Source organism: Chionomys nivalis, chromosome 6 (genome assembly GCF_950005125.1).
Source record: "Chionomys nivalis chromosome 6, mChiNiv1.1, whole genome shotgun sequence".
Classification (NCBI taxonomy): domain Eukaryota; kingdom Metazoa; phylum Chordata; class Mammalia; order Rodentia; family Cricetidae; genus Chionomys; species Chionomys nivalis.
Genome location: NC_080091.1, coordinates 94867019 through 94894034, shown reverse-complemented (window position 1 = coordinate 94894034; position 27016 = coordinate 94867019). Strand labels below are relative to the sequence as shown.

The following is a 27016-nucleotide window of genomic DNA, read 5'->3' as shown; positions in this document are numbered from 1 at the left end:
CTGCTGGTCCTCCACGTGGATCACGCCCATGCCTAACTCAAACATCATGACTCTTTCTCTCTCTTTGGCTTCCATCTATGAATCCATAAGAAACTTTTGTCTAAAACTTACCTTCTCTGGTCTGCAAATTTTGGCCTTTGAATTCATGAGACAAGAACCTGAAAGTCGAGAGCTTGGGCGGCCAGAGTTTCCAGGACCCTAGCTTCTGAGAAAGGTATTGTTTTCAAAGGTACCCCATACCCCATGGAAATGGGGGAGGCTGAGAACTCCCTCGGTCGTTCTGGTCCCAGCTCCTCTTTGCCCTTCACAATGGCCTTGTTAGTTTTTGAATAAATAGAAAGCAGCAGCTGATACCTATTTTCTAGAATCACGGGGTCAGTTCAGTAAGCTACCACAGCTGAAAACAGGCCTCTGTGTTACCTCGGCTACTCACTCACCCAATACCTAATTTAATAGCAAATAGTTGCTGAGTTCCCCGAAGAACCAGTTTCTTGGCTTCGTTGTTTTCTCATTAGGTCTGAAACTAGTTTAACTATTTCAGATGCTCAGATATCCTGAATCTGACACCTCTTCACAAGCCCTCTTACTCACCCAAATCTCCCTGCTCTGCTACTTACACATCCATCTGGGGGACTGGGTTTGTCTTTCTCCACCTTCACCTATTCTTTGTTACTGAGTCCTAGCTAGGTTACAATTCACGGAGTACTTCCCCACAAAGAAAGGTCTTTATCCTCCAGGGATGGTGTGTCCCCTTTCCGATTTCCTTAGATAACAGGACTTAGATAATGTGACACAGGTCATTTTCAACAGCCCATCTCCAACTGGACAGCCTTCAAAGAGGCCATCTCATGTCCCCACAAGGGTGGTGACAAATTCAGGACAGGACGGGGATCATCACTTCTCTAGATCTTGGTAAGCCAAAGAAAGTCTTTGCAAATGACTAGGCACTTTAGGATGTTTACCTATACATCTAGATTAGCAAGCACCATTCTAACAGCTGCTATGACAAAGATGCACACATGACAACAGAGTCATTTGCGGAGTCCTTGGGCTTTCCCAGTCTAGCAGCTTGAAGTTATTATATTGGGTCTTATATAAGCCAATTTTCAATTGTTGGGCTGGGTAACGACCACTCTTTTCTATGAAGAGTCTTATCTTGTTTCGTGGCTTGCCGCTGGAGGGGGAAGGGAGATTCTGCCAGGCCTTTGTCTGCTACCCCAGTCAGAGCAATTAGCCTCTCTCCCTTTCCCTCTATAAACACACTTAAACAAACACAAAGGGGTCAAGCAGAGGAGAAAGTAGCAGTATACAAACAGGAAGCTGCATCTACTTGCTAATTCTCCTTTGAAAGACCCTGAGGTTCAGAGAGAGGAAACTTCCCCAGAGACCCAGAAACCTGGCTGGAGGGGGGTCACCAATTAGTCCCCAGTCCTGCTCTGGTGCTTTCCTAGGAGATGTTCCACACTTAACCCTTGTCCCTAAGTCATGTCAATCACTTTGCTGGGTTTTTATATTACTGTTAAGGGCAGATTTAGAGTCATCTACTAATAACTACAGGGGAGGATTAACAATTTAAGCATTTATGGGCTGGAGAGATGACTCAGCAGTTCAGAGCACTGGCTGTTCTTTCGAGGACCCAGGTTCATTTCTCAGCACCCACGTGGCAGCTCACAACTGTCTGTAACTCCAGTTGCAGGGGATTTGATACCTTCACACCAATGCCCATAAAATAAAGTTAAATAAAATTAGATAAAAAACAATTTAACAATGTGGAAAAATACACACTAACTTGGATTTTCTTTGCTGGTCCCTGTAGAGGCAGTGCCACCCACGATAGTTATATCAGAGTCGCTTTGATTTATTTAATTTCTCAAGCACAGATATGTTAATTATTTATCTAAAGAATATGAAATCTGCGACTCCTGGATGATAACCAGGCTACTAATTGTCTTGCTCATGAGTATGTTTACCGAGCACACGTTATCTCCACATCACCAGCCATCTGCACTTACGAGTCCTAATCACCTGAGAAGAAACAAAACACGATGCCCATCCTCCAACCACGTCGCCTCAGGTGAATGGACCCCGCATTCTGCTAAACTCACTTTCCCACAGTGATTCATCAGGAGACAAATGATTTCACACTTTCATTTCCCCAAGCAGCGGGGTGGGAAGGGAAAGAAAGCAAAGCCTGGCTTAGGTAGACGGCAAGTTGGGGGTCTCATGAGGGGCACATCTCCTTCAGTACGCTCAGGATCTCCAGACTTTTCTCTACCAGTGCTGACGGGGACAGCTCACACAGGTGGACAGCTCACACAGATGACGAGACCCTAAGACAGCCGCCTCGTGCTGCGGACTGACGACACGCTGGCAGAGAGAGAGGACAGAGGCTCGCTGAGTGCAGGAATGAGGCCTGCGATGGCTTCTAATACTAAAAGGGAATTAGCTGCCTGGGAATTTCTTCAGTGAATTAAGTGAATGAGAAGGAGGGAGGGATGGAGGAAAGGAGGGAGGAGTAAATAATCCTCTGAAAGGCCTTGGGTCTTAAGTACAGAATTGGAGTATTATTCTAGTTCACATCGAGGCAGTCTGCAACTTTGAGTTTCTAAACCACACGGCTTGGAGACAGAAGTCTTCAGTCTCAAAATCCTTGTCAGCACTGAGTAGAGTCAAGTGACCTTGACGACATGAAGCAGAGAACAGAGGCAATTTTCAGTCATCTAATCACACACACACCCCAAAACAAGCTTTGCCTTTCAACCTCCCGAAGGGTGGATAAAGTCCATGGCCTCCCCACTTCATATCTTTGAGTTGTACGGTTAGTCAATAGTCACCGACCACGTTCTTATTCCGGAACTCCTCTGAACCCTCAGCTATAGCAGAAAACTGCCCTAAACTGCTTTATTCTCAGTCTGGCAGTCTCCTACCCTTAGACTAGAGAGGTGAGTGTTGTTTTGTATTGAGAATCACGGGTGAAACAAAAACCACCCGTGAATGGTGGAGGCCATAGTGTACAGTTCAGCTAGCTGAGCAGCTGACCGTCTATGGATGGGGTCCTCACACAAGGAGCAGGGCAGCAGCAGAAATGTACCCAAAGAGAAAGGGTGCTAGGAGGGGGTAGACTTGGAAGTAGCCGAGGTTTCAAGACAAAGGCGACAACAGGTTTAATTGCAGTATCTTTGTTAGACATGGGCCACCCCCTGGCGCACTGAGCTGGGTCCTCAAAAGCAAGGGGTTATTTTAAGCAGGGACACACTCTCCTGTTATCTACCCACATCCATCTTCGGCCAGACCCCAGCCAGGTCCCAGCTCAAAGCCCTGTAAGTTTGGAATGTGTGGCGGGCATGCCTCAACGCAACTACTGATGCCGCCTGGTGCTGTTCACGCTTGCCTGTACGTGGGCTTCCAGCCAGCCATATAGGTCATACATGTGTCTACTAAACTCCTGTGAAGGCCACATACACACGTGGCACAAAAGGGAGAAATACTCAGTAGAGTCCATGAAAGTTTCCACATGGTTTAAACCTCTGGCTCACCCAGATAGTAAAACAGAATGGGAAACCTTCTCTTTAAACTGCCTTAGAATCACTAGTCATAAGACTGCATTAGGAAAAAAAAATAAGATCAATGGCCATATTTAGGTATCTCATGTCACAAGGGTAGCGGTTTTGAAAACTTGAACGAAAAGAGCTACTTAGATCAAGTACACTTTCCATACACGGACAGAGTATAAATACGTGGCTTTGGAGCCATCTGGTCTCTGCCCCAACTGTAACACTGTGATTGCAGCAGGAAACAACCACAAGAGACACACGTAAGTGGCTAGCATGACCATGGTCCCTTAAAGCTTTATTTACGGACATGGAAATTTAAAGTTCCCATCGTTTCCATACGGCATAAAATGTAATTCCTTTTCTGAGTTTTTCAACCTGTTACCTATATAGGCCATCGAGAACAAGTAACTGGCTAGAGGGGACGACCCCTGATCATAGACAGATGGAATATAAACATTGCTACTGTCAGCTACAGTTATGGTGGCCAGGGGAAGACAGCGCTAAGGGAATGGGACAGTATTGCCGAGGTATAGTCATCACATTTTAACACTTTCTGTAAGGTGTTTTAGCATCCTAAGAACCTGGCTGGCTGGTGAGAGGCAAGTCCTCCCAAGGCTAGACAGGCCTACAGAGAGTGAAGGTGCAGGGGACGCCTTTCATACGCGCCCCAACTAATTCCTAGTCTGTTCCACTGGCCCTCTCCATCGCCTGACTCCCATGTGGCATTTCTCCTGTCCTAATCATTTCAGGGCACCCGAGGACCACCCCAGGCCCCATGAATTAGTGATTAATGTTTGCCTTGCCATGCCTTTCCCAAAGAAGCCTTCCTATGGGGCAGGGCCTCTGTTTCTCTGCCTCCTGCACGTACTGATTCCCCTCCGGTCTTCATGGCTATGTCCTGTCCACTTCTCTGAGAAATGTAAGATCTCTTTCAATGGTGCTGGCTCTCCTGTGTAATTCTCAGTCACTTCCACCCATGTAAATCTGTAGGTACAAATAAGACCAGCATGCCTGGAGTCTAAAATGGATCCAGGGCCTCAGCATCACAGAGGCCCCATGCCAGTCTTGCAGGTTGAAAATCTTCAGGGAAACAAGATTCCCCAAGCTATCTGCAAGGGTACAAAAGCCTGGGAAGCCCTGGTGAGTTAAAGCCTGGGCTCTGGATTAAAAGGCCTAGTTTAACCCTGTGCCTCTCGTTAGCTCTGCGGCCTTCGACAATTTATCAGAATAGACACATTTCCTGTTGTGCACCTTAGGGTGGGAATGACGGTGGCAGAATCTGTGCTTAAACACCTTAGAAGTGTCTGAAACATGCTTGCTAGGGTTTCTTTTCAGAGCACAAATACCCATCCATGCCCACAGTCCTATGACCCTCCTTCGGGAGTGCACACATTCTGAATCAGTGGGGTAACCTCTAGCTATAAGCTCACCCAGCCACAGTGCCATCCAAAACGCAAATAAAGACGCCACACCTCTTGGCCACAGAGTGTAAAATGTATTGACGTTGTCAAGGGACGACTTGGAGACAGTTCAGGCCTGTTGAGACAGTGCATGCGCAAGGCGTGCTGGTTCTCAAAACAGCATCAGAGAGGTCAATGAACACGCCTGGGGTTGGAACTTGGATTGTGCGTTTTTATTAGCCAAGCTCATTACTCTAAAGTTTCTCCTAGAGCATGTCTGAGGGCTGCTTTCAGAGCAACTACAGGCCTATTAGATGTTAACAAGGTGAACTGGTTCACAGTGAGACTGACCAGCAACCAGCATTGCGCTACCAGCAACCTGGTTCTCATTAACTTTGTTCACTGGGGGAGGAGGCCACTTTTCCAATTTCCTCCTCGTTTACACGTGTAATCAACAACAGGCTCCAGAAAATAATGAACAATAAGTTAGTTAAAAACAAGTATGGTTATGTCATAGATTTTTTTTCCCCAAGACCCTTAATGTCAGACCATTTACATTTATGGGGGTGGGGTTGGGCGTTATGGGAAACTAAGGAACAATAAAAACAAAAACTACTAAAAAATACATCTATAGAACACAGGGGTCAGTTGTAAACAGCTCAGAGGGGCGAAGCAGACACCGTCCGTCCTTCCAGCAGGATGGGCAGTCCAACGGGCCAAACTCTGCTTCGTTTGTCTGTTTCCCTAGTGGCCATTTTCCTACCACAGTGTTGCGCTTCATTATTATATTAAATAACTTATACGGGCAAGGAGGAGTGTGCTAACCAGCAGCCAACTCAAAACCTCCGGGGAGGAGGGAGAGGAGACGTTGACCACACTGCACACGCTATGGGAACAACATCCCCGGGCAGCAGACATCCACCCAGTCTTCGTCCTCACCAGGACACTGCTGGCTCAAGCAGAGGTCTGGGATCCAAACTGAGGTGTGTGGGGTTCTCCTCCCTCCTCTCCCTTTTTCATTTAAATTAACAAAGAAACATGGACTTCCATAGAGCCAGCACTTGGCTGAGTAAGTTCCATTAGCAGCAAATGTTCAAGCCAAAAAAAAAAAACAACCACACACACACAAAAGAAAACTCCATCCAGGTGCAGAGCTGTGATTCACGTGGAAATTCCAGGAGATGAATCATGGGCAGAGCCGGGACTTTTAGAGGATTCTTTCTCAAGTGTCTTCAATGAGCATTTTGGTCTCCACGCTCTCAGTGCGTCTGTCGGCTGTAGGAAATGAGTTCTCCATCTGCTCTGCAGTTGGGCTTGCTTGCAGGGTCTGCACTGATTGTTCCTAGTACTACATGCCAGAAAACAAAAGCCAGGCCCTCCAGGGTCTGTTTGATGCAGCAGCAGCAGCAACAGCAGGTCCCATATGTTAAACTCTGCCCAGCAGGCTGGACCTGTAAGGCAGAAGGCAGAGGATACTTGTATTGGCTCAGATCGCCTTGGCTAATGCTCATCTCTCCTATATTTCCAATGTCTTTTCACATAGTGAAATGATGGGTGGAAATCAAGGTCTGGAGTCTTAATAGTCCTGCAGGAAAACGCTACACCCTTAAACAGCTAATGGAGACAGCCAAAGCACTGCTTACAGTAAATCTCTATCTTGAGTGGTTTGATATTAAAACAGAAGGTGAACACCATTAATGATAACACGTGCTTGATAGCCAGGTTTATGGCTTAGGCTTCAGTTGCTGTGATAAAACACAAGGATCGGAAGCATCCTGGGAAGAAAGGGTTTATTTGGCTGACACCTTCCACATCGTCCAAGGAAGTCAGGGCAGGCACCTAGAGGTCAGACTTCGAACCAGAGGCAACAGAGAAGTAAGTGTTGCTTACAGGTTGACTCCTCATGGCCTGCACTCAGGACCACCAGTCCATGGCAGCCTCTGCCCACAATGGGCTGGCCTTCTCCTGTCAGTCATCAATCAAGAGATCACCTAACAGGCCAAGCAGATGGGGGCATTTTCTCAATTAAGTTTCCTCTTCCAAAATTATTCTAGTTTGTGTCAAGTTGACATAAAACTTGCCAGCACAGTTTACTTAGTAGGATAAAGGCAACTTCCACGGTGTTTTCTATGATCACTGAAGGGAAACAGCAGGTGGTAAGGTAGGTGTCTGTCCTCAGCTGGGGGCTCAAGTCTGCACTGGTGTTCTGAACGTAGGAACAGCAGGAAAAGCATCTATGAACAGCAACTCACTGCTTCAAAGCTAACGGGCACATGAGAGGTTTCAGGCAGGAACTGCCATTCTAAAGAGTTTACTGACATTTTCATCCTTTCTATGGTTGCTAGGCCTTGGCCAGCACCTGCAATATCCCAGCGTCATTCTGGGGATGCGGATGTGCTTTATAACCCAGGCTGGCTGCAAAATCACTCTGTAGGCCAGGCTAACCTCAAACTTGCAATTCTATTACCCCAGCCTCCCAAGAGCTAAGATTCTAGGCGTATGTCAACACGCCTGGCGTACAATCCTCAAAATCATTCGGACCAAATAAACATTATTGCTGAACATTTCTGAATTTATATAACTGTAAAGAGATCCCCACATCCATGCCTGAATTCAGCTAGCACATGGCTCTCTCAGTACACATTTTCAGTTTCACCACTAAAGTCTTTGGTTACGTCAACTTTTTTGGTTACCATATACTGTGTGTAGAGTATACAGAGTCATGGGGAGAGCGTGCAATTCATTCTTTCCTGTCAAGCCTTCTATTTACAACCTAAAAACTGATTGCCACAGAACAGAGTAAAATAAAAGAATTATGGGTAGGTTTTGGTTTTTAAAATATATCTGGATTTCACGTGTAATTCAGATACTGAGTTGCAGAATTGATCTGTCTACTCTTCAAATTCACACACACACACACACACACACACATGAGCTGATATCTGGCTGGTAACTAACTATTAAATGATACCCTACCTTCAACTGACCTTAATTTTAACCAACATTTTTGTTGTTGCTTCACCCAAATAGAGTTTTAAGATTATAACTTGTCAACAATAAAGTCTGAACTTTTAGAGATAGAAAAATAGTTTTTTAAAATTTGTTTATTTTACTATACCATGGGGGTAATCTCAATTTCACATTCTATTACATAATAGGGGAAAAACGGAAGTCATGGTATTAGCTGCCAGTGCAAGAAAAAAAAAGGAAGGAAGGAAGGAAGGAAGAAGAAAGAAAGAAAGAAAGAAAGAAAGAAACAAAGAAAGAAAGCCAGTAAACCTGAGTGATGGCAATGAGAATCCCAGGCCACAGAGATTCTCTGAACTGAAGCTAAGACTCTGCCAACACGACGAGGTAGGCCCTCGCCCACAGGAACATACATGGCTTTCCTGAGGGGACATTGACGCTGCCTGCAGACTAGTACATGAAGCTCTGAGACTCACCTTAAAGACTTCCATCTGTCCTTCTCTATGTTATTTTCAGGTCCTTCACTCTCGTAGGACGCCAGGTAGAGAGCTACAATCAAGCAAAGAGTACAGTGTGAGTGAAGCCTTCTGATACCTGACCCCACGACTAGGAAGACCTGCTTGCCTTGAGCCTGACTTCCAGAACACCCTTCAGATACGCTGGAAAAACACAAAACGAACGGCACTTCTCATTGACCAGCTCAACAAAACCTGCTTCTGATTGGCCACTTCAACAAAACCCCTGCTTCTGATTGGCCATCTCAACAAAACCCCAGGGCTCTAAACTGAAAAAGTACTTCATCACCCAAGAATTTATGAGGCAAAAAACTTTGAAAATGCAAGCCATACAGTGCTGTTGAAGTACTCAGGTTTATTTTATTCCTTACAAAGGAAAGGGTCATGGCTTTTTCCTGGAGCTTCGGAACTTTAATAAAGGCCATGTGCATGTTGTTTAAATCAGAAAGAGCATCATCTCAAAACTGTATTGATCTTACTTATAGAGATGAAAACAATCAAGTTCCCGCCCCCACCCCAAAACAGGCAACAGGAATTCAAAATGGCGGTTGGGCAGACACCATCAACACACTATGAGGGTACAACAGTCCAGCAGAATAAGTTCTCAGGTCTTCTGCAGAAGACTCGACTGGTGAATCTTCCTATGCAGAAGCAATCCTTTTTTCCTGCCTCTACTGCCCAGTGCTTTCACAGGTCAAGGCTTCCCAGAGCTTTCTGAAATATTCTTTAATAGCTTTCTACTTAAGCTCATCACTTTGCAGAACAGGCACCAGGAAGGATGCACTGTGTCTGGCTGATTAAAAACATTTTAGGGGCAAATCGCAAGAAAAAAAGAGTGGATCAGCTCAGAGGCCTGGTTTCGAACACGAGAGCCAACCAAGCAGAGACATTTATAGACAGGACTGGGGGTGTTCAGGGAAGGGACACCCTAAAGGCCTCACCGTCTTCACTGAACACGGGCACTGAGAGCAGGTACTGTAGGACCTTCCGGTCATGCTCAAACGGACACTCCACCTGCTTCCACGTCATGAACTCGCTCACTTGTTTGGCCAGTTCCCAAAATTTCTGAAAGGGAATTAAAGAATTGTAGGGCAATTGTCAAGAATGAATGGGCTTGCAAGACACAACTCCGTTTGAAATGTACCCAGTTTTGGAACTTTGGGATCAACTCTTCTTCACTTAATTAACATTATATTTGCTGACTAGGGAGGGTTCCCTCAGGTGACAGCACTGATGGGTGACATGGTTACTAAGCTACTTGGTGGTGTTCATTTCTCACAGGCAGTAGGGGAATAGCAAGCTTGTTCCAAGCTGTGGCTCTGCCTTGCTGCTGGCTGGGACACTTAGAAACAACCCATTCCCACTCCTATGCTCTGGCTTTAATTTTAATATTTTTAGATATTTGAGACAGGCTCTCACTATGCAATACTGGAAGGCCTGAAATTCACTATGAAGATCAAATTGGCCTCAGACTTGTAGTGGTAATCCTCCTGCTTCTGCCTCATAAATGCTAAGATTGAGAGCCTGTACCTAATTCTTCCACTAGATAGCCATACCCTACTTCATTACACTCACCTCAAAGTTGACATGGCCGTTCGGAAGACGGTTGGCACAGCCCTCGTTGAGGAAATAAATATCTTTGATTAAGAGACTGAAGAATGGTATCACAATCTAGAAAGAAACAGATTCAGGGTTGCCTCGGTAAATAAGACATTTAACCTCTTGTTACAGACAGAAGCGATTAAGGAACAGTGTGGATTTGGATTATGTGGGAGGCCACAATGAACAAGGCTACACTGCACTCCGCATGACAACACTTGCTGCCTTACACGGCATCGCCCAAGATGCAGGTGTCATCAAGACCCAAGCACAGTAGGGACGAGCACTGTTGGTAAGTGGATGGATACTTTCTGTACAGTTTTCCCTATTTTCTTCAATATTTAACTTGATAAAATCGAAAGGTTCTGATCAAAATGAAAGTATACAAAAGGACGCTATCCATTTAGTGACCCGATTGTAGCAAAGCCCTGAAGGCACATGGCCTGTCTCCTTGCTGTGCTCCATCACCACTTAGACATCTACATTTTAGTTGATGTTTTCTTTCTTTCTCCCTTTTTTTTTTAGTTGTTGTTTTATGTTTTATCCTTGAAGCCTTTACTCAAGATAATGTGACAGCTGAAGGTTTTAAGCAACAGTTGCTACAATTTCCTGTTGAAGGAACCTGGCCGTGTCAGAGAACAAGTCCGTGCCTGCTGTCTAGGAAAAACCCCTTGGGAGGACCTGGCACCGTCTGTGGCAAGACAGATGCTCCTCGAGAAAGGGAGGGAGAGAAATGTAGGAAATAAAATTAAAGACTGTCCAAAGGACAGTATGCATCTCTGATGATACCTTCTTGGCCCTGATTCCTTGGTCTGAGGAGGTGGTACTCAGCCTAAAGGAGCAACCTTTAAAGGGACCCTAAGTCTGACTGCATCCATCACAAACAGAGATCAAAGTGCAGATACGGTAACTTTTATTTTTTCCCCTCAAAGGCAACATATTTGAATCAAAAAGTTCTGCAATGTAAATAATGCATCAAACAGATTATTTGGGAAATTCTGAAAACCCCAAGATCAGGTTTTTGAAGTCTCTTAAGCTCATGACTCACGAGTGTGAAAACGACGTTTTGGCTCACACACAAACAGTAAGCAGCAATCCACTTCTAGAGAGAAATTCCCACCATTTCCCCCCTGAAGTCATTTTCAAAAGGCTAAAACACCTTTCAAATTTTCGTTTTATTGATCTCTGAGAATAATCAAATTTATCCCCAGCTTCACTAGTACCCTCGACTACATAGTATTTGTTCTTGTCTGTGAAGCCCCTAAAGCAGAATTAGCAGGGAGTGTGTGTACTTCCTTCCCCTCTGACCTTATGGGCACAGGGTTGGAACTAAGAGCAAAACAGATCTGAACTCCACCTCTTCCAAGGAAGCCTTAGGCTGGGAGGTGCTGGGCTATGGACTGCAAACTCTACAACTGGCTAGTAATAAAAGCCAGGTGCTGGCAAAACGCAAGGTTTTTGTTTGTAGGCTTTGTTCTGTTTTAGATGTGCTGTTATTTCTGGTATGGCCTAGGAGACACACGCTTTACATTTTTAAGTCACTGGGGGAAGGACTCAAAAGAATAACGGCTTCAGGGTGCATGACAAATCATGTGAAATTTCAACGACAGTGACCACAGGATTTCTCTGGAGGATGACCATGCTCATTCATCTAGACACCGGCTTTCCACTACTATCCAAGTAGAGTTTACTCTTAGAAGGCAATAAACACCCATCATCCCGTGATAGCCTCAGGGAAACGGAGACAATGAAAATCAAGGGGTAGAGTTGACGGGGCACCAGCTCTGAAGCAAGAAGTTCCTGGTCTACTCCAGTTCTTGGGGCTGGACTGTGAGCCTCAGGTACTGTCTTCGATTGGTACTTAGACTCACTCAGTTCCTGTCACAGCCTATAAACTGCAGGAGGCAGAATGGTTCCTTCTGTGAATTTTGCCCTCAGTCAATGTCCCTGCACGATGCTCTACTACCAACAGAGTTATTCTTCCAGAAACTAGGCAACACAGCCAGCCTCCCTTGGGGCACTTGACTGCTGTGTCTCATGCCCATGAGGAGGGAATCTCAAACTTCATTTCCTCCTTCATTCATGGAAGTCCCCACCAGCTCTGCACAATCACTTGAACAGTGAAGAGGAGAAGAAAATAATAACTCAGGATTGTTATGAGATAAATACAGAGAACAAGTCTTGTTTCTATTAGGTCTTGCCAATATTATTACTGGGCAAACTTCTCAAGTAGTCATATATAAACTATTATATATATGGTGGGGTTGTATATTCCTGACTGGCCTGAAGACTTACTATGTAGCCAAGGGTAACCTCGAACTCCTCTAATTCTCCCGAGTGCTGGGATTTCAGGCATAGACCACCTCGTGTGGTTTTGTGTGGTGCTGGGGACTGAACTCTACTGTTTTTGTGCATCCTAGGTAGAGACTCTACCAACTGAGCTATACTGTCGATTTCCCCTTAAATAATACTCTGAATCCTAGAACTGGAGAGCTGGCTCAGCAGTAAAGAGCACTGGCTGCTTTTCTAGAGGTCCTGATTTCAATACCCAGCAACCACATGGTGGCTCACAACCATCAGTAGTGGGACCTGGATGCCCTTCTCTAAAGTGCAGGCATGCATACAGACAGAGCACTCATGGACATACACATAGAATACATACATCCATTCTGAATTCATTTGGGGCTGGTAATTTCAGCTACCAGGGAGGCTAGGCTGGAGGATTACAGGCTGAAGACCTGTCTGGGATTCCTTCTCAAAAACAAAACAGTGAAATGATGGCTGGACATACAGTATAGTTGAATAGCAGAGCGCTCCCTGGTAGGGGTAAAACCCTGGGTTCACTCCCTAGCACCGTAAAAGCAAGACATTTGTAATCCAGAGTCAGCCTTTGTACTTGAAGGTATTATTATCAGTTCCATGTCTAGAAGGAGATGCTAATGAGGAGGGCCAAGTCTACAGAAACAAACAGAATAGCAAAGGGATGGAAAACCACATAATCACATGAGGCATGGTTAAAAACCCAGAGCCACAAGCACTTGCAGGGAGGGAGACTACTCAGAGAGCACCTCAGCACTCCTGTGTGGAAGAAAGATTTGATTGGCTTCATAATAAGCACCTGGAACGTGTCTCCCTGCCCACACAAACTGGAGATTTGAAAAAGATCAAAGACCATGACTCAAGATATGCTGCCCAGGAGACTGTAAAAGGGGACGTTGCTTTGGAATAAAGAAAGGAATCCCTCGCTCAAGATAAGAAAAATAACCTCATTGTTTAATAAAGGATAGATTTAGCTGGACATGTTCTTATTTCTTATTTTTCTATCAGCTTGCTTGGGTCTTTTTTTTTTATCAGCTACAAGATAAAATATACAAATTTATGCAGAACTGGCTTTTAAAAGCAAAGCAGGAAGAATTTACTAAGTGCTATAAAGTGTAAATAACTAGGTTTGTTTTCTTTTCTGGGAACCTCTCTTGGTGGTTGACGATGGAGCAGCAGTCCTCAGACAGACAGGACTCCACAGCCTCCTCCCACCACTCACTGAGGGCCATGTGTGAGCCCAGTGTCCACCACAGGGAGATGGGGCGTGGTCTCACAGCCTCCCTGCATCCTTCACTTCAGGATGTGGAGGTCCTCCCACACATGTTTTCATTTTCAGAAATTTGACCCACTTCCGATTAGGTCGTTTCAGCAAAATAGAAACCCTAGCAAACTCTCAGGCACCTGGATCTTTCCTCATTTAAAAATCAAAGTGAATACATTCGCAGTGTTTCTCGGAAGTCACCAGCCGGTATTTCGCGTGTGGTGACAGAAGTGTCACATGTTTAAAAGGAGATTTCGTCACAGTTCTTGAACCTGATGATTCAGGGGGGACGTGACTTAGAAGCCGGGGAATGTTTTAATCCTGTTTTCCCAAGCTGGTTGAAAATACTACTTAATGCGAGGACAGAATTCAAATAGACAACAGCTGCCCTTAAGAAATCAGCATTAGCTCTTTATCATAATTGGACATTAATTCTCAAACAGCACGACAGACAATCTGTCCTTCCTCCACGAGGAACTGAGACAGAAATGGACCAGTGGGACCATGAGTCCAGAACTCCATAGATCCAGGGTGGCACTAATGGGTAGGGGACAGACGACAGGATCATTCATTTTTTTTTTTTAGAAATTGCCCCTGTATTTTTCATGCCACCTACATATCCAATTAGTAACAGCAAGCCTGTTAGAGCAACTACCCTACTTTCTGAGAATAAATGGCTGAACTGTAGGAGGTAAGCTAATTCTTCTGAAAGAAAAGGTTACATTAAGCGAGCCACTTTATGCAGAACTTAAATGTCTTTTCCCCATTAAACCAAATTACTCTCTAATGCTATTAGTCACCTATCACATGACTTGATTTCCTGCCTTAAACACAAAGACGACACTACAGAACACACCAAAAGCACAAGAATGCAAAACATATCGCAATATCCAATGCAAAATTGGATTCCAAGTCACTCCTCTTTGTCCACAGCTCAACACTGCTCTATGGTCCCCTTCCTCGGGTGCCAAGGGATACGATGTGAATAAGTGCACTTCTCTTAGATCTGAGCTGGCAAAAACAGCCCCAGGGAGTGGTTCACATGTTAGTGTAAAACACGGCAACTCCCCAACAAGTAATCCAGACTTTTCAGAGCATACCTTCTCTCTGCTGCTGTGAGCAGTCAGGGACCTTTGTGCTGCTCCTCGGAGAGCTGTTCTGTAGTTATAGAAATTGCTTGAAGGGTCCATCTGGTGCTGTAGAAAGGCAATGTTATTAACCACTCATTCTTTACTGTAGATGTTTACAAGATCATGTCTTTAACTATACATACAAATTCAAAGTTAGGTAATTCATAGACCCATCACACACACACACACACACACACACACACACACAACCCCTCAGGGTTATACAGGAAGGGCTGTTGGTATTAACCAAATTCGCACAGAGTGGTGAATGACTATTCTAAGGCTAAGGGTGCTACACAGAAGTGTGCAAGGCAAACGGGGACTTTGACCTCTCTACTGTTCGGGATTCCGGGTCTATTCTGGCATACACAATCATGTGATTGGGAAGTCAGCATCTTCCATCAATCACTCCAAAATGCCCACCTCCATTTATAAAAGGATCAACCTTAAACCTGGTTTGTGTTGCCCTGCTCCAGCCAGATGCCTCTCCTACCTCTGGGTCTGAAAGCCTTTTCCTTTGATGGTCCTAGCTAATCAGGAGGCAGCACCACAGAGTGGAATGCCATCCAGGTGCCTTGCTGTTCTGCCCAGGCTGCCCTGAAACTCAAAATCCTCCTGCCTCAGCCTCCTGAATGCTGAGATCAACAGGCACGTTCTCTCCATTCAACTCTGAAACATGACTTTCACATACCTCAAGAATGTCAAACTTGGCAGTCTTCACTTTGGCCCAAGTTTTTTTTAGTCTCGAGACTGGGCTCATGTTCATACCAGCTTCCCGTTTAAAATGCACATGGAGAGAAGAAAATCAAAATAAAAATGTAAGAAGTCACTCTAGCTTGGACTCCAAAAAAAGCATACGTTGCTAAGCATTAATAACTGAGTTCTGCACGCGTGGTAACAGCCTCAAGTTTTACACCATTTCCTTGCAAGCTCATCCTCAGCTAGGGCTGAGCACATTTTTAGAAAAAAAACAGTAAACATTTTAGGGTACACAGGCCATGTGTGGGGCACGACACTGCCACGTTGTATCACGTGAGCAGCCACAGAAACTCAGAAACAACTGGCCAGGCTGCCGTCTATCCACACTTTACGCATGGACGCCAGGGCTTATGCTTTGCTGACGTAGGGTCTCAAGTGGCTCAGACTGGCTGGACTTGGCTTTGAAGTCAAGAATTGAATTCCAGACCCTCCTCCTTCATCTCCTATGTGTTAGGATGAAAGGCAGAAGACTTCATACCTGACTAGATGTTGAAGTTTGAATTTAGATTATATTTTTATGTTAGAAATTCTTTTTTTCCCCCGTTTTTCTCAATCACTTCAAAAAAATGAGAACTCTAGTTAAGTAAACAAGACACGTTGTCCTTTGATGACCTGTTTCTCTTAATACGAAAGTTGGCTGCTGCTGACTGATGTTCTACTCACTTGTCTCCAGCATTCAGCTGGAGTGAGTGGCAAACATAGACTTTTTTATTATTGATTTTTATTGAGCTCTACATTTTTCTCTGCTCCCCTCCTTTCCTCTCCCCTCCCCCTTCAACCCTCCCCCAAGGTCCCCATGCTCCTAATTTACTCAGGAGATCTTGTCTTTTTCTACTTCCCATGTAGATTAGATCCATGTATGTCTCTCTTAGGGTCCTCATTGTTGCCTAGGTTCTCTGGGATTGTGATTTGTGGGCTGATTTTCTTTGATTTATGTTTAAAAACCAATTATGAGTGAGTACATGTGATAATTGTCTTTCTGGGTCTGGGTTACCTCACTCATTAGCTTTTACAGATAGATATTATTGGAGGATAAATGAACTAAAGCTAGTCAATGAATTCAAGCTTACTAAGGAAAGAATATGCATCCTTGCGCCAATTTGATTCCATAAAACATTCTGAATGCTCTGAATTACTCCAGATTAAAAAGAATACAGTTTTCAGGAAAAAATGATTTCCTTTTCTTTCTTCCTTCCTTTTTTTTTTTTTTTTTTGTTTTGTTTTGTTTTGTTTTGTTTTGTTTTGTTTTCTTCAGGACAGAGTTTCTCTGGAAAGAAATTTTTCAGTGAATACATTTTGAAAGCCCCATAAAATCAGTATTCTCACAAAAATACTCACAGATTATTGCCATCAAGGAATTGAAGTTTCCAATGTTGAAACACTCTCGAGCCACGTCGATGAAGTATTCGATCATTCTCGCTCTGTGTTTCTTCTTCACGGGCTGTAAGGAAAATGACAGTGAGCAGGCAGGAACCCAGCACGCGGGCCCAATAGCTCGAAAGTAAGCAGGAAAATAACGCACTGTCTCACCATGCAGATTTCTGTAGCGACCAAGTAGCTTAGGCGATTGAACCATTCTACGTAAGCTTCTAAGTTCCTCGTTTTCTTCCGCTCACTGTAGCAAGTCTGAGGAGAGAGCAATACGGACACATGAGGTCTGGAATACACGCTGATGCGCTCACAGAGGCGCCTTCCTCTCCCTCCTGAGAACTATGTTCCCCTGGGGTCATGTGTTCTCAGACCCTCAACTCCAAAGAAGTATTTGCTGGTTCGTTTTAACCTCCAGCTTGCCACAAGCGAAAATCCCATGGAAGAGACTCTTAGTGGGGAATTATCTAGATCTGGCTGGCCTGCCAATGTGTGAGAGACTGTCTTGATCGTTAATGGATGAAGGAAACAAAGCCCAGCTCACTGAGGGTGGCACCATTTTCTCGAGGCAGGGGTGCTAAACGGTATGAGGAGCGAAAGCTGCTGGGCACAGCAAAGGAAGCGAGAAAGAACACAGGCCGAGCTGTACTTAACTTCTTTCTACTCCTTTTTTTTTCTTTAAAGGTAAAAGTCTTATTTTTGAGGAACTTGTTGCCATATATTTTTTTTTAGAGAAAGCAACATAAGAAAGCAAAGACGTTACCCTCTCTTCATCCAAGGAATAAATAAGGGCATAAAACCTCTCCTTAAATGGTGGCATGTTTCTCTCTGCTCCTGACTGTGTGGTATGACTAGCTGCTTGAATTCCAACCTTGATTTCCCCTCTGTAGTGTTCTGGAATCTGGAAGTGTGAGGTAAATAAGCCCCTTCTCCCTAAGTTACTTACTGTCTGGATACTATATCACAGCAATAGAGATGTAACTAGAACAAGGGTTGCAGGCTCAAATAGGATGCAAATGCCAATTGCTATCAACAAAGCAAGGAGTGGCTGTGCGCGCAGGGCTAGAAACCCCTCTCTCACATTTAGATGGGAGACAAGATGGAGCACCATTTACCCAAAGATAAATGGAATTCTACGCTATTATTCTCTTGCTTAGGGTGAACGGGACACCGGCACACATTCAAAAGCAGAAGCTCATCTTATCTTGGAGTTCAAGGCCACGCTTGAAGAGGTTCATTAATCCCTCTTTCCTTCCTTTCAGAAGACACAAACAAAAAAAGTCCACTGGCCTCCTACTGAAAATCATGTCTTCACTTCCCATGCTGAGTGAAACTCGTCTAAGGCCGGAAACAGCTGTGGCCTTGTCTCCCCGAGAGACTTCATCAGGAGGTGACGCATCCAAAGATTGCCTAACAATTCAAAATGCTTCTAGAGGTCACTCTAGAAAGAAAAAAAAAAACCTGTGCCTGTGTTCATGAAATGGATAGTGTCGGTCCAGGACCATGTTCTTTCTGTGTGCTTTGCCATAACGCTGTCGTGAGGGATTCACTTACAGCAAGGGACCAGGCTAACTGGAGCTCTGCTGGGTAGGCTGGATGTACATCCTGTCTCCTGCCCCTGCTGCTGAATCACAGGCAGACTAGTCTCTTTGATTTTCTCTCTGGCTTAATCTGCTAAAACCATTATATGCTTTTATCGTCTACCTTCAGCACCACAAACACTTGGATCTTGCCAGGAAGGGCTTCTTAAATTCCTAAATAAGGAGGAAGTGATGGGGTAAACCACTGTGCAGGCACTTAGAGACCCAGCCCAAGAAAACAACAGTGAATCACACACAGCTAATGGAAAACACAAAAACAAACAACTTGATACTAATTACCTTATCGTTGTCCAAGGGGTCCTTCTGCACGAACGCCTGAACAAATTCTTCTGGACCAATGTAATTGAGTCTCTCCTGAAACAAAAGCCAACAATATTAAATAAACAATATTAAAAAAATGAGAAGAAACAGATGGCCACACTTCCCCTTATTAATTTTGGCAGCACCCCCAAATTTCTTAGATTATAAAATAAGCTTTTAGCCCTAAATATTTTCTTCATCTACAAGAGGTGAAAGGAGATGTTTCATAAGACAGCTGAAGAATGACCAGTTATAGGAAAATAATTAGAGGCAGAAGATAAAGAAGGTCAATAAACCTTGCTTTCCCTCATCTTGTTTAGTATGTGTTTATGAGTAAATTCCCAGGATATCAGAAACATTCATATTCAAATGCCAAAAACAAAACATGCTTCAGTTTTGTGGATTGCTTCCCTTTTGAGTTATTCTCACCTTTATCAGCAAACACAGTCTCGATGCCAAAGCAAACAATTCTGAGGCCACAAAGGGCAAAGAAGATAGGGCCTTACCAGCTCGATGTGAGTCAGCTGCTGGGCCAATGTGTAAGGGTCACTGCAGACCGTCATAATGTCGCGCTGTATGGACTGGGGCTTGGTCTTCAGGACCGTGAGCCGGTCAGTGGCTGTGGAGCTGAGCTTCGCCAGAACTTCCTCGTACTGGCTGAGGGCGGCGAGTTTTCGGATGAGACACTGCATCATCTGCTGGACGTTCTTTCGGTACGTCTGCTAGGAAGCAAGGGGAGGATGACACTCTTGACCTGCCTGTTTTTTGCCAACCTCAGATACCCTGCTTTTAAACGCTTTGAGCTCCACCAGCTTCGAGGAGACCCATACACAGGAAGGTGTTCAAAAGCCTAGGTTCATTGGACCATTCTCTTAGAATGCTTTTGAAAATGTCATTCAGGCTGGGCCTTGAAAACACCTCAGAAATGTCAGCTTGGCTGTGGAGGTGGCCCAGTGTAATGGATACTACACACAAGGAAGTGTTCTCTAGTGAGAGTGTGCCTGTTCATTTCTGTTAGACGAAACCAACATGTATCTCAAAGCAGATCATCCTCTCCCCGTGTTCCTATAGCCGCCTGCATGACTTCTCCATTCCTATCACTTAGCCTCATTCTTCTGAGGGTGTGGAAGCTACGTGACAAGAACGCACCTTACTTTCCACTCCCCTGTCATCCACCTTCCTGACTCTCACATCTGCAGTGGAACTGGATACCCATTTTTGTTATCTGACCTATTCTTGATTCATGTCCATTTTTTTCCCATTCATGAGTTGATATTGATGTCCACATACACTCTGACACGTGGCAGTTCCCACCACAATGCTACTATCTGATGCCACCCTGTTTAAGATTTAAGAATAGCCCGTGCTATTCTCGTGACATTTAAAATAAGTTGATTTAGAAAGTATTTCCGGTATCATAGGTTAAGTATCAACTTCTTGCCTTTTAAAACACTTGTTAAGGCAAGAAATTACTTCCCAGTCAATCCATTCATCATCCATCCATCCATCATCCATCCATCTACCCATCATCCATCCATCATCCATCATCCATTCATCCATCCCTAACCCCTCCCTCTATCCTTTCTTTGGGTATGCTTATTTAATACAGTGCTGCTCTTGTCTTTCTTTTCTGGCCCCAAACTGCTAACAGCAACTATCCTTCTAGGTAAATGATGATGCTTATGTAGACGAGAGGAATGCAGGCTGACACAGTGCCAGCTGGTCACTTAGGCTGTCAGTCCCAGGGAGTCTACCAAGGCAGGCAGGCCCGTGCTTATGCCTCACTGGCTTTTTAAAAGGTGCCCAATATCATCTGCCAGGATTAGCAATTTGAAAATTATAAATCTAAAAGGCATAAAAATTACCTTTTTTCTAAGTTGGCTTAGAGTGTGTTTAAATACACACACACACACACACACACATACACACACACACACCTGTAGCTGTTCACAATAAGGAAATTACAAATCTGAAAATGGCTACATCTCATGTAGACAGAGGTTCAAAGCAACCACTGCCTTCTCCATCTTTTATCGTCTCTACCTGGCAATGACACCGAATAAACTCTTAAGCAGGCCCACTGTATAACCTTTGTTTTTCTCTACTTTCACAGAGTAAGTGGGGCCTGAGGACCAGGACTTCAAAGTCATCCTAGGGATAAGCCTGAGATACATAAGAACCAGTCCCCACCCCACCCCATCCCCCCAAAAACCCTCACCTTTAAACAACCTATCACCATCTAGGACTAGAGGTGGAAGCTGGTAGTCTAACACTCAAAGAGAATGTGTCTTTCTTTGGTACCCAAACCAATCAAGGCTAAGGAATGTGCTTCTCCTTCCCCACCCTAACCTCACCTTTCTTTGGGAACACTGAGATACACTAAAACTAACGTGTGTTTACTTCAGTCTTCTGTACCAAATGTCCTTATAAATGCCTACATGAGTGCTCCTGCTACTTCTTAAAATTATGCAAAGAGTTCTTAATACATTTCTCCTCTTGAGACACTTCAGCTGCACCGTGCACATCCTGAGTAGAAAACATGTTATAAGGTTGCCTTTTTACAGCCATTAAAACCTATTTACAAGAGTAACCCACAACTGCCATTACTAAAATATGAAACACAGCATGATGTGGCTAAGAGGATATTGGTCAAATATTGGTAAATTCTTCTAAGAAGAACTCAAAGGTTTCTAAACGGAAACTTACTTCCCTAAACCCACCATTCCTTGGGTGTCTGAACCTGTACATAGAGCCACACGTGCCAAGGGGGCGCTCTGGGAGGATGCACACAGAACTGACAGCACCTGGCACTGTGCAGAGAGGAGGAATTGGTATTTTTACTTAGATTCCTACACTACTTGATTTGGTGCAAATACAGTGGGAGCCCACCTGGTGGTATTTCTCGGACACCATACATATGAGACGCGTGTAGTAAAGTTCTTTTTCATTTGGAAAAGTGAAAACTCATCTTCAAAATGTCCATTATTTACATCCCACGTGGGTTGTCTCGGCACCTCACACCTCACCTCTTCCTTCTCAGGGTCCCTCACACAAGAGACTTTGGGTAGAAATGGCCATTTTCCTTCAGGTCACCACCTGAAGGTCCCAGCAGAGTAGCAGTGGGCAAAAGAAAGGGCTGAGTCGGAACAGTCTGCAGCCTGGGTCCCACGCGGAGGATTCCCACTGAACAGAGGTGAGTACTGGGAGAAAGATGGGGGAGGGGGTACTGGGAGAAAGATGGGGAGGGGTACTGAGAGAAAGATGAGGGAGGGGGTACTGGGAGAAAGATGGGGGAGGGGGTACTGGGAGAAAGATGGGGGAGGGGGTACTGGGAGAAAGATGAGGGAGGGGGCACTGGGAGAAAAATGGGGGAGGGGGTACTGGGACCCTTTTCAGTCTCTTGCTTTCATCTGATCCCATTTGAGGAGTGAGGTTCTGCGTGGTTAAGCATGCTTCCTCACTGAGTCACGAACTGCTAAATGTGTACTTATTCTTTTTTATGACTTCAGTTGCCAGAGACAGTAATTACCTGGCAAATAAAGACAGAAGTCCTCATAGAGACCAGCCCCTTAAGGAAGAGAAAATTGCATTCTATCCACTCCAGCCATTTGTCATGGAATTCAATCATTAGATTCATTTCATGATTCTTCCAGGCAAGCCCCAATAAACCACTCCATTTGGGGCAAATCCCCAGGGGAGAAGCATATTAAGCCAAATTATGTGGAACTGTCCTAGCAGATTCTAAGGAACCTGACTAAATTATATACAGGGCACACCTGGATTCACTGAGTGCCAAAAACCTTCTCTGAAGTCAGAGGCAAGAAGCAACAGGCCCTGGTTCAAACCCAAGCTTCTTCCACGGGGAGGAATAATGTCTCCCCATTCTCGCAGTTGACTTCTTTGTTTATCCGCTCAGTTTTTCTTTCTTTCTTTCTTTCTTTCTTTCTTTCTTTCTTTCTTTCTTTCTTTCTTCCATCCGTTCAAATATTCTAAGAACCAACTACGTGCCAGGCATTCAGACAGGAGTTAAAGATGTCATGGGGAATGAAGAAAGCATCATCAAAAGTCCAGCGGAGCCACAAACAATTTAGCACAAATCCCAGAGTACTGTGAAGCAAAAAAGCACAAAAGCCAAGAATGGGAGGGGCTGGGACTGGAGCTGTGGAAGGCCTCTCTGAGGAGAGAGGTTTAAACACGTGACAGGAAGGAGACCACCATGACAACAAATGCAGCAAGAGCCTCTACCGCACCAACATTAACCACTCAGTGTCATGGTTTTTGGAGATGGGAAGGGAGCGAGCAATTTAGTGGACGAGGCAGAGCACACTCCACTCGAGCAACGGTAATGTGTGGACCCAGTTCCTAAAGTCTGGATAAAAGCAGCCAAGGAAAAGCGGCTTTCTGTGATGCCCTAGCCAGTCAAGGCAGACGCAGCCTCCACTTGACGGAGTTCTTGTTTCCCTAGGAGATCTTTCTCGTGCCATGCCACCGTCAAAGCCAGCTGACCTTTTCATGGTGGGGAAAGAGTAGGCTAGTAACACATGCCAACAAGAAAGCCAGAGTCAGAAGGCTGTCTCCTCCATGTCACCCAATCCCCGGACGCTTGACCTTGTTTATAAAGATCAGATCTCAGTTGGCAAACAGAAAGGATCATCATCTCTGATTTCAAGATAAGAAAAACCAATAGCCATCAATAAGGCATTTTCAAATCACTGCATTTTATCCGTAAAAAAAAAAAATCAAGTGTTCCTTTTGGGAAGAAACAGTTATGATCTAATTTCTCTCCGAAAAAGCTACAGAGAACAATCAGCCGGCAGTGTCAATAGCTCTGTACAACTGAACGGAAATGAAGATGTGATTGTGACTCAGGTAGGTTTTCACCTTCATACAGAAACAACCCTAGGATGGCACCTATCTTGGTCACAAACCAAAGCCACTGAGCCAACCCTGGCCCTGCCAAGCGACCAGTAGCAGCCACCCATACAGAATGCCCGTAGCAATGCTACCCTGGCGGACTTTCACCTTTGTGGGGGTTCATTCACAGCAGCAAGAACCTAAGATGGGAAAACCGACTAGAACACTGTGCGCTCACAACCAGCTGGGAGTTCCACATGATGCTTAAAGCAACAGTGAAAGCCCCTGAGTTGAATGCCACACAAGACAACTAAGCACAGAGCTCTCAAGAGCCGGGTTTTCCTAATTTCACTGATCTTGGCTTAGGAAAATGGCAGCGTGAGCATTCCCATGAATCAGGACAAGAGTCTTGAGCTCTTATCTGTGCAGCACGGAGCTGTGAGATCGGCTTCTCCAGGGAGCTGTCATGGAGGGGTAGTGTGTCAATGAAAAGGACATCCCTGCCCTGCCAGGTACTCCGGCTACTTCTCTCTAGGTGACAGTGTTACACCGTGCCAAACTTACTCCCAGACGCTTATCTGCCACACGGAAACTACAAACATATTCTTGCCCAGCAAGCCTCAACACACACAGTTAGCCCTCCAGGCCTGCTTCAAATACCTCAGCTCTGTTGAAGCTGCTTAGCACCTGCTATCAAAGGCTCAGTTGGCAGAGGTGATATTTATGGAAGATGACCTAAGAGACCTGCTTTGAACCTCCACTTATTCCAGGTCCTAGCCTTGAATCTACTTCCGGCACCAGAATACTTGGATCGTTTCCTGCACGCCACCCCCAGCCCGACACCCCAGTTCCATGAATTACCTTTGTTAATTATACAACACTTCATGCTCTCCCTTTGATCAGAGTGTGCGCTGTGAACACCATAAAAAAGCAAGTGAGGCCTCCTATGTGAAACCCCTCCTAAGAAGACTTTGTCTTCTCTTGTTTTCATTGCGTTCATCATCACGCCGGCTCATGTCTGCCACGCGAATGTTCTACCAGCCCCAGATTTCTAAGTTTTTCATCTAATGCCCGGAATCATTAGGATGCTTTTTCCTTTCCCTGTAAATTATGTAACCAACTGTATTTCCCTTTTATCTGGAACGGACCAATCACAGCCGTCCTTTCCAGCCGCACTCGCTCTCAACACCAGCATATGTGCTTTCCCCCTCCATAGTCTGGACTGTCTATTTCTACATGAGTTAGTAATATGCTACTTGGTTGTATCTACTGTAAGTGTAGGTAGACACACAGAGAGAAGAATTAACATGTGAGCTGGGTCAAACCTTTGAAGAACGCAGACCAAAGTGGAATAAAAACAAAATGCACCTGGCCACACGAATTAGCATGAACACAGCTGGAAATAACAACCTAAAACTCCAGATCAGACTCATTTGAAGGGCATGGAATAATCGTTCACCACGTGACACACCAAAAAGGCCAACATATGCTATGTTGAGGGCTGGCTGAAGGCAAAAGAAAAAGGCAGCGCTGAGTTCTGGGTCAGTTCAGCCCCGCTTCCCACCCAGGTTCCACCTGGAAACCCCGTTGGCTCCACTACATTCCCGTGACCAACCTCCTCGCCGCTGGCCATCCTGTGCGCCAGGTCCTTTAGGTTTCTCATCATTCTCTCGTCCCGGAAGTCATAAGGAAACGTTTCCGTCCACTCTGTCAGGAGTTGAAGAATTTTAGGTGCAATTTTTCTCATCTGGTTCTAGGGAGAAAAAGAAATCTACATCAGAGATATTCACCACCAGGGTCTGCGTTAAATAAATAACCAAATAACGGTGTCACTGACTAACTTCTGGTGCCGCACGTTCTCTGGGGAAGAAGCAACAGCTATAGCCCCCTTCATAGCAATGCCAGGTACAGTTAACAACAGCAGGACAGTCCTCTGTGACTTTTATACTGCTCCTTGTTTTATTTTATTTTGCAGTGCTAGGGAGCTAAGCTAGGGCTGTACACAAAGGAGGTAAGCATTCCATCACTGGCCCACTTCTACAGCCCTACCCCACAATCTTCACGCCATTCCCAATTCCATACACATAGCCATTGTGCCAGTTAGGCACGTCAGCCTGGGGCTACGCGGGGGTCACTTTTGGAAACCATCACCATGAAATCTAAGCCAGAATTAGCAGATCTAAAACAAAACAAAACAAAACCAAAACAACAAAACCCATAAAACTCAAATGCTGCATTACCTTATCACTGTCCCCTTCACTGAGTCGCTGGTGCTCAACACACAAGTGGCAAACCTTGGCCATCAGCTCGTACGGGTGCATGAATAACCGAGAGCTGAGCAGGAAGGTGAATATGTACGTTCTCTGCAGCAAGAGAGAGAGAGTCGTCTTCATCACCACCTCTCTGAGTTTGTGCCATCCCCACACACTATAATCTCCTCATACATTGGAGCTAAGAGGCTGTGGGTTCTGGTAAATGCCAAGTCCCCTTCACCGCCACTTTATCTTTCCCCTTGAAACATACTAAAAGCACAGGATAAATTCGACTCCCGAAATGGCCCAGAGGACATTTTCTTATCTGCCATCAGGGAGCCAGGAAGTATTCGTTTTCCAGTGTAATCAAGAAGAATGAAATTCAGCCCAGCAAGAATCAAGGCTGGCTTAAATAGGTTACACGCACTGAAGAAGGTTACATGTCCACATACTATTTTAACCAATAAATAAAAATGGAGAAACAGAAACCCACCTACCCTACCCGCATTCAGTCAAGAACTGTCCAGTGTGTTTCGTGCAGCACACACGGTGTTTGTGTTACGACGTTCGAAGGGTGACTTTCAACTGACCTCCTGGCTTGCTCAAGACTAAGCAATCTGATAAAGCACAATATAGCACTATATGCTTTTCTCAAGCAACCACTAATGAAGCTTATTTATCCTAACAGTTTCAGGTTCTCCATCAAAAGAGGAATTCCATGGGTTGTTGGCTCCCCCAGCCCTCCTTCGGCACCTTTAGTGCTCCATAAACACTTACAGTACTGAACAAGGGATTCCTTATACTCTCGATAACAAGTTTTCCATCTCTGGGAACATATTTGAAAATGCTATGTAATGAATCACGCAGAAATAACTCAGTTAAGGACATTACGGTGAATTACCATTGGCAAGCGCACGCTCTCCTCTGCAACACGAGGTTATGATTGCATTTATAAAAACTAATAAATGTGGTCTCTAGGCATTTCCGGGAACTCACCATCAATAAACGGCTGCCTGTTAAACTCAACCTTCTTGTCCTTCTAAATCCCCCTCAACAGACACAAGAGGGGAGGGGCGCTCACGTGGCCCAGAAAGGACACCTGGCTTGACTGCTGATACCAAGAGGAACCAGTGA

At 44.9% G+C, this 27016-nt stretch overlaps 1 protein-coding gene across 8 annotated transcripts in view; it reads right to left on the bottom strand.

The window, feature by feature from the left end:
* Positions 1-5033: 5033 nt before the first annotated feature.
* Rasgef1b (RasGEF domain family member 1B) overlaps positions 5034-27016 on the bottom strand; it is a 516000-nt gene continuing 494017 nt past the window's right edge. For 7 of the 8 annotated variants that reach the window (XM_057771474.1, XM_057771477.1, XM_057771476.1 and 4 more), the window contains 12 exons: positions 25871-25993; positions 25246-25383; positions 19283-19498; positions 18756-18830; positions 17038-17133; positions 16846-16948; positions 15440-15519; positions 14719-14814; positions 10012-10107; positions 9378-9501; positions 8398-8470; positions 5034-6405 (listed from right to left, as the gene is read on the bottom strand). In XM_057771474.1, the coding sequence (XP_057627457.1) occupies positions 6381-6405; positions 8398-8470; positions 9378-9501; positions 10012-10107; positions 14719-14814; positions 15440-15519; positions 16846-16948; positions 17038-17133; positions 18756-18830; positions 19283-19498; positions 25246-25383; positions 25871-25993 (1245 nt within the window). In that variant the 3' untranslated portion in view covers positions 5034-6380. The remainder of the gene's footprint in view (positions 6406-8397; positions 8471-9377; positions 9502-10011; positions 10108-14718; positions 14815-15439; positions 15520-16845; positions 16949-17037; positions 17134-18755; positions 18831-19282; positions 19499-25245; positions 25384-25870; positions 25994-27016) is intronic. The other variant, XM_057771475.1, reaches the window with a different exon arrangement.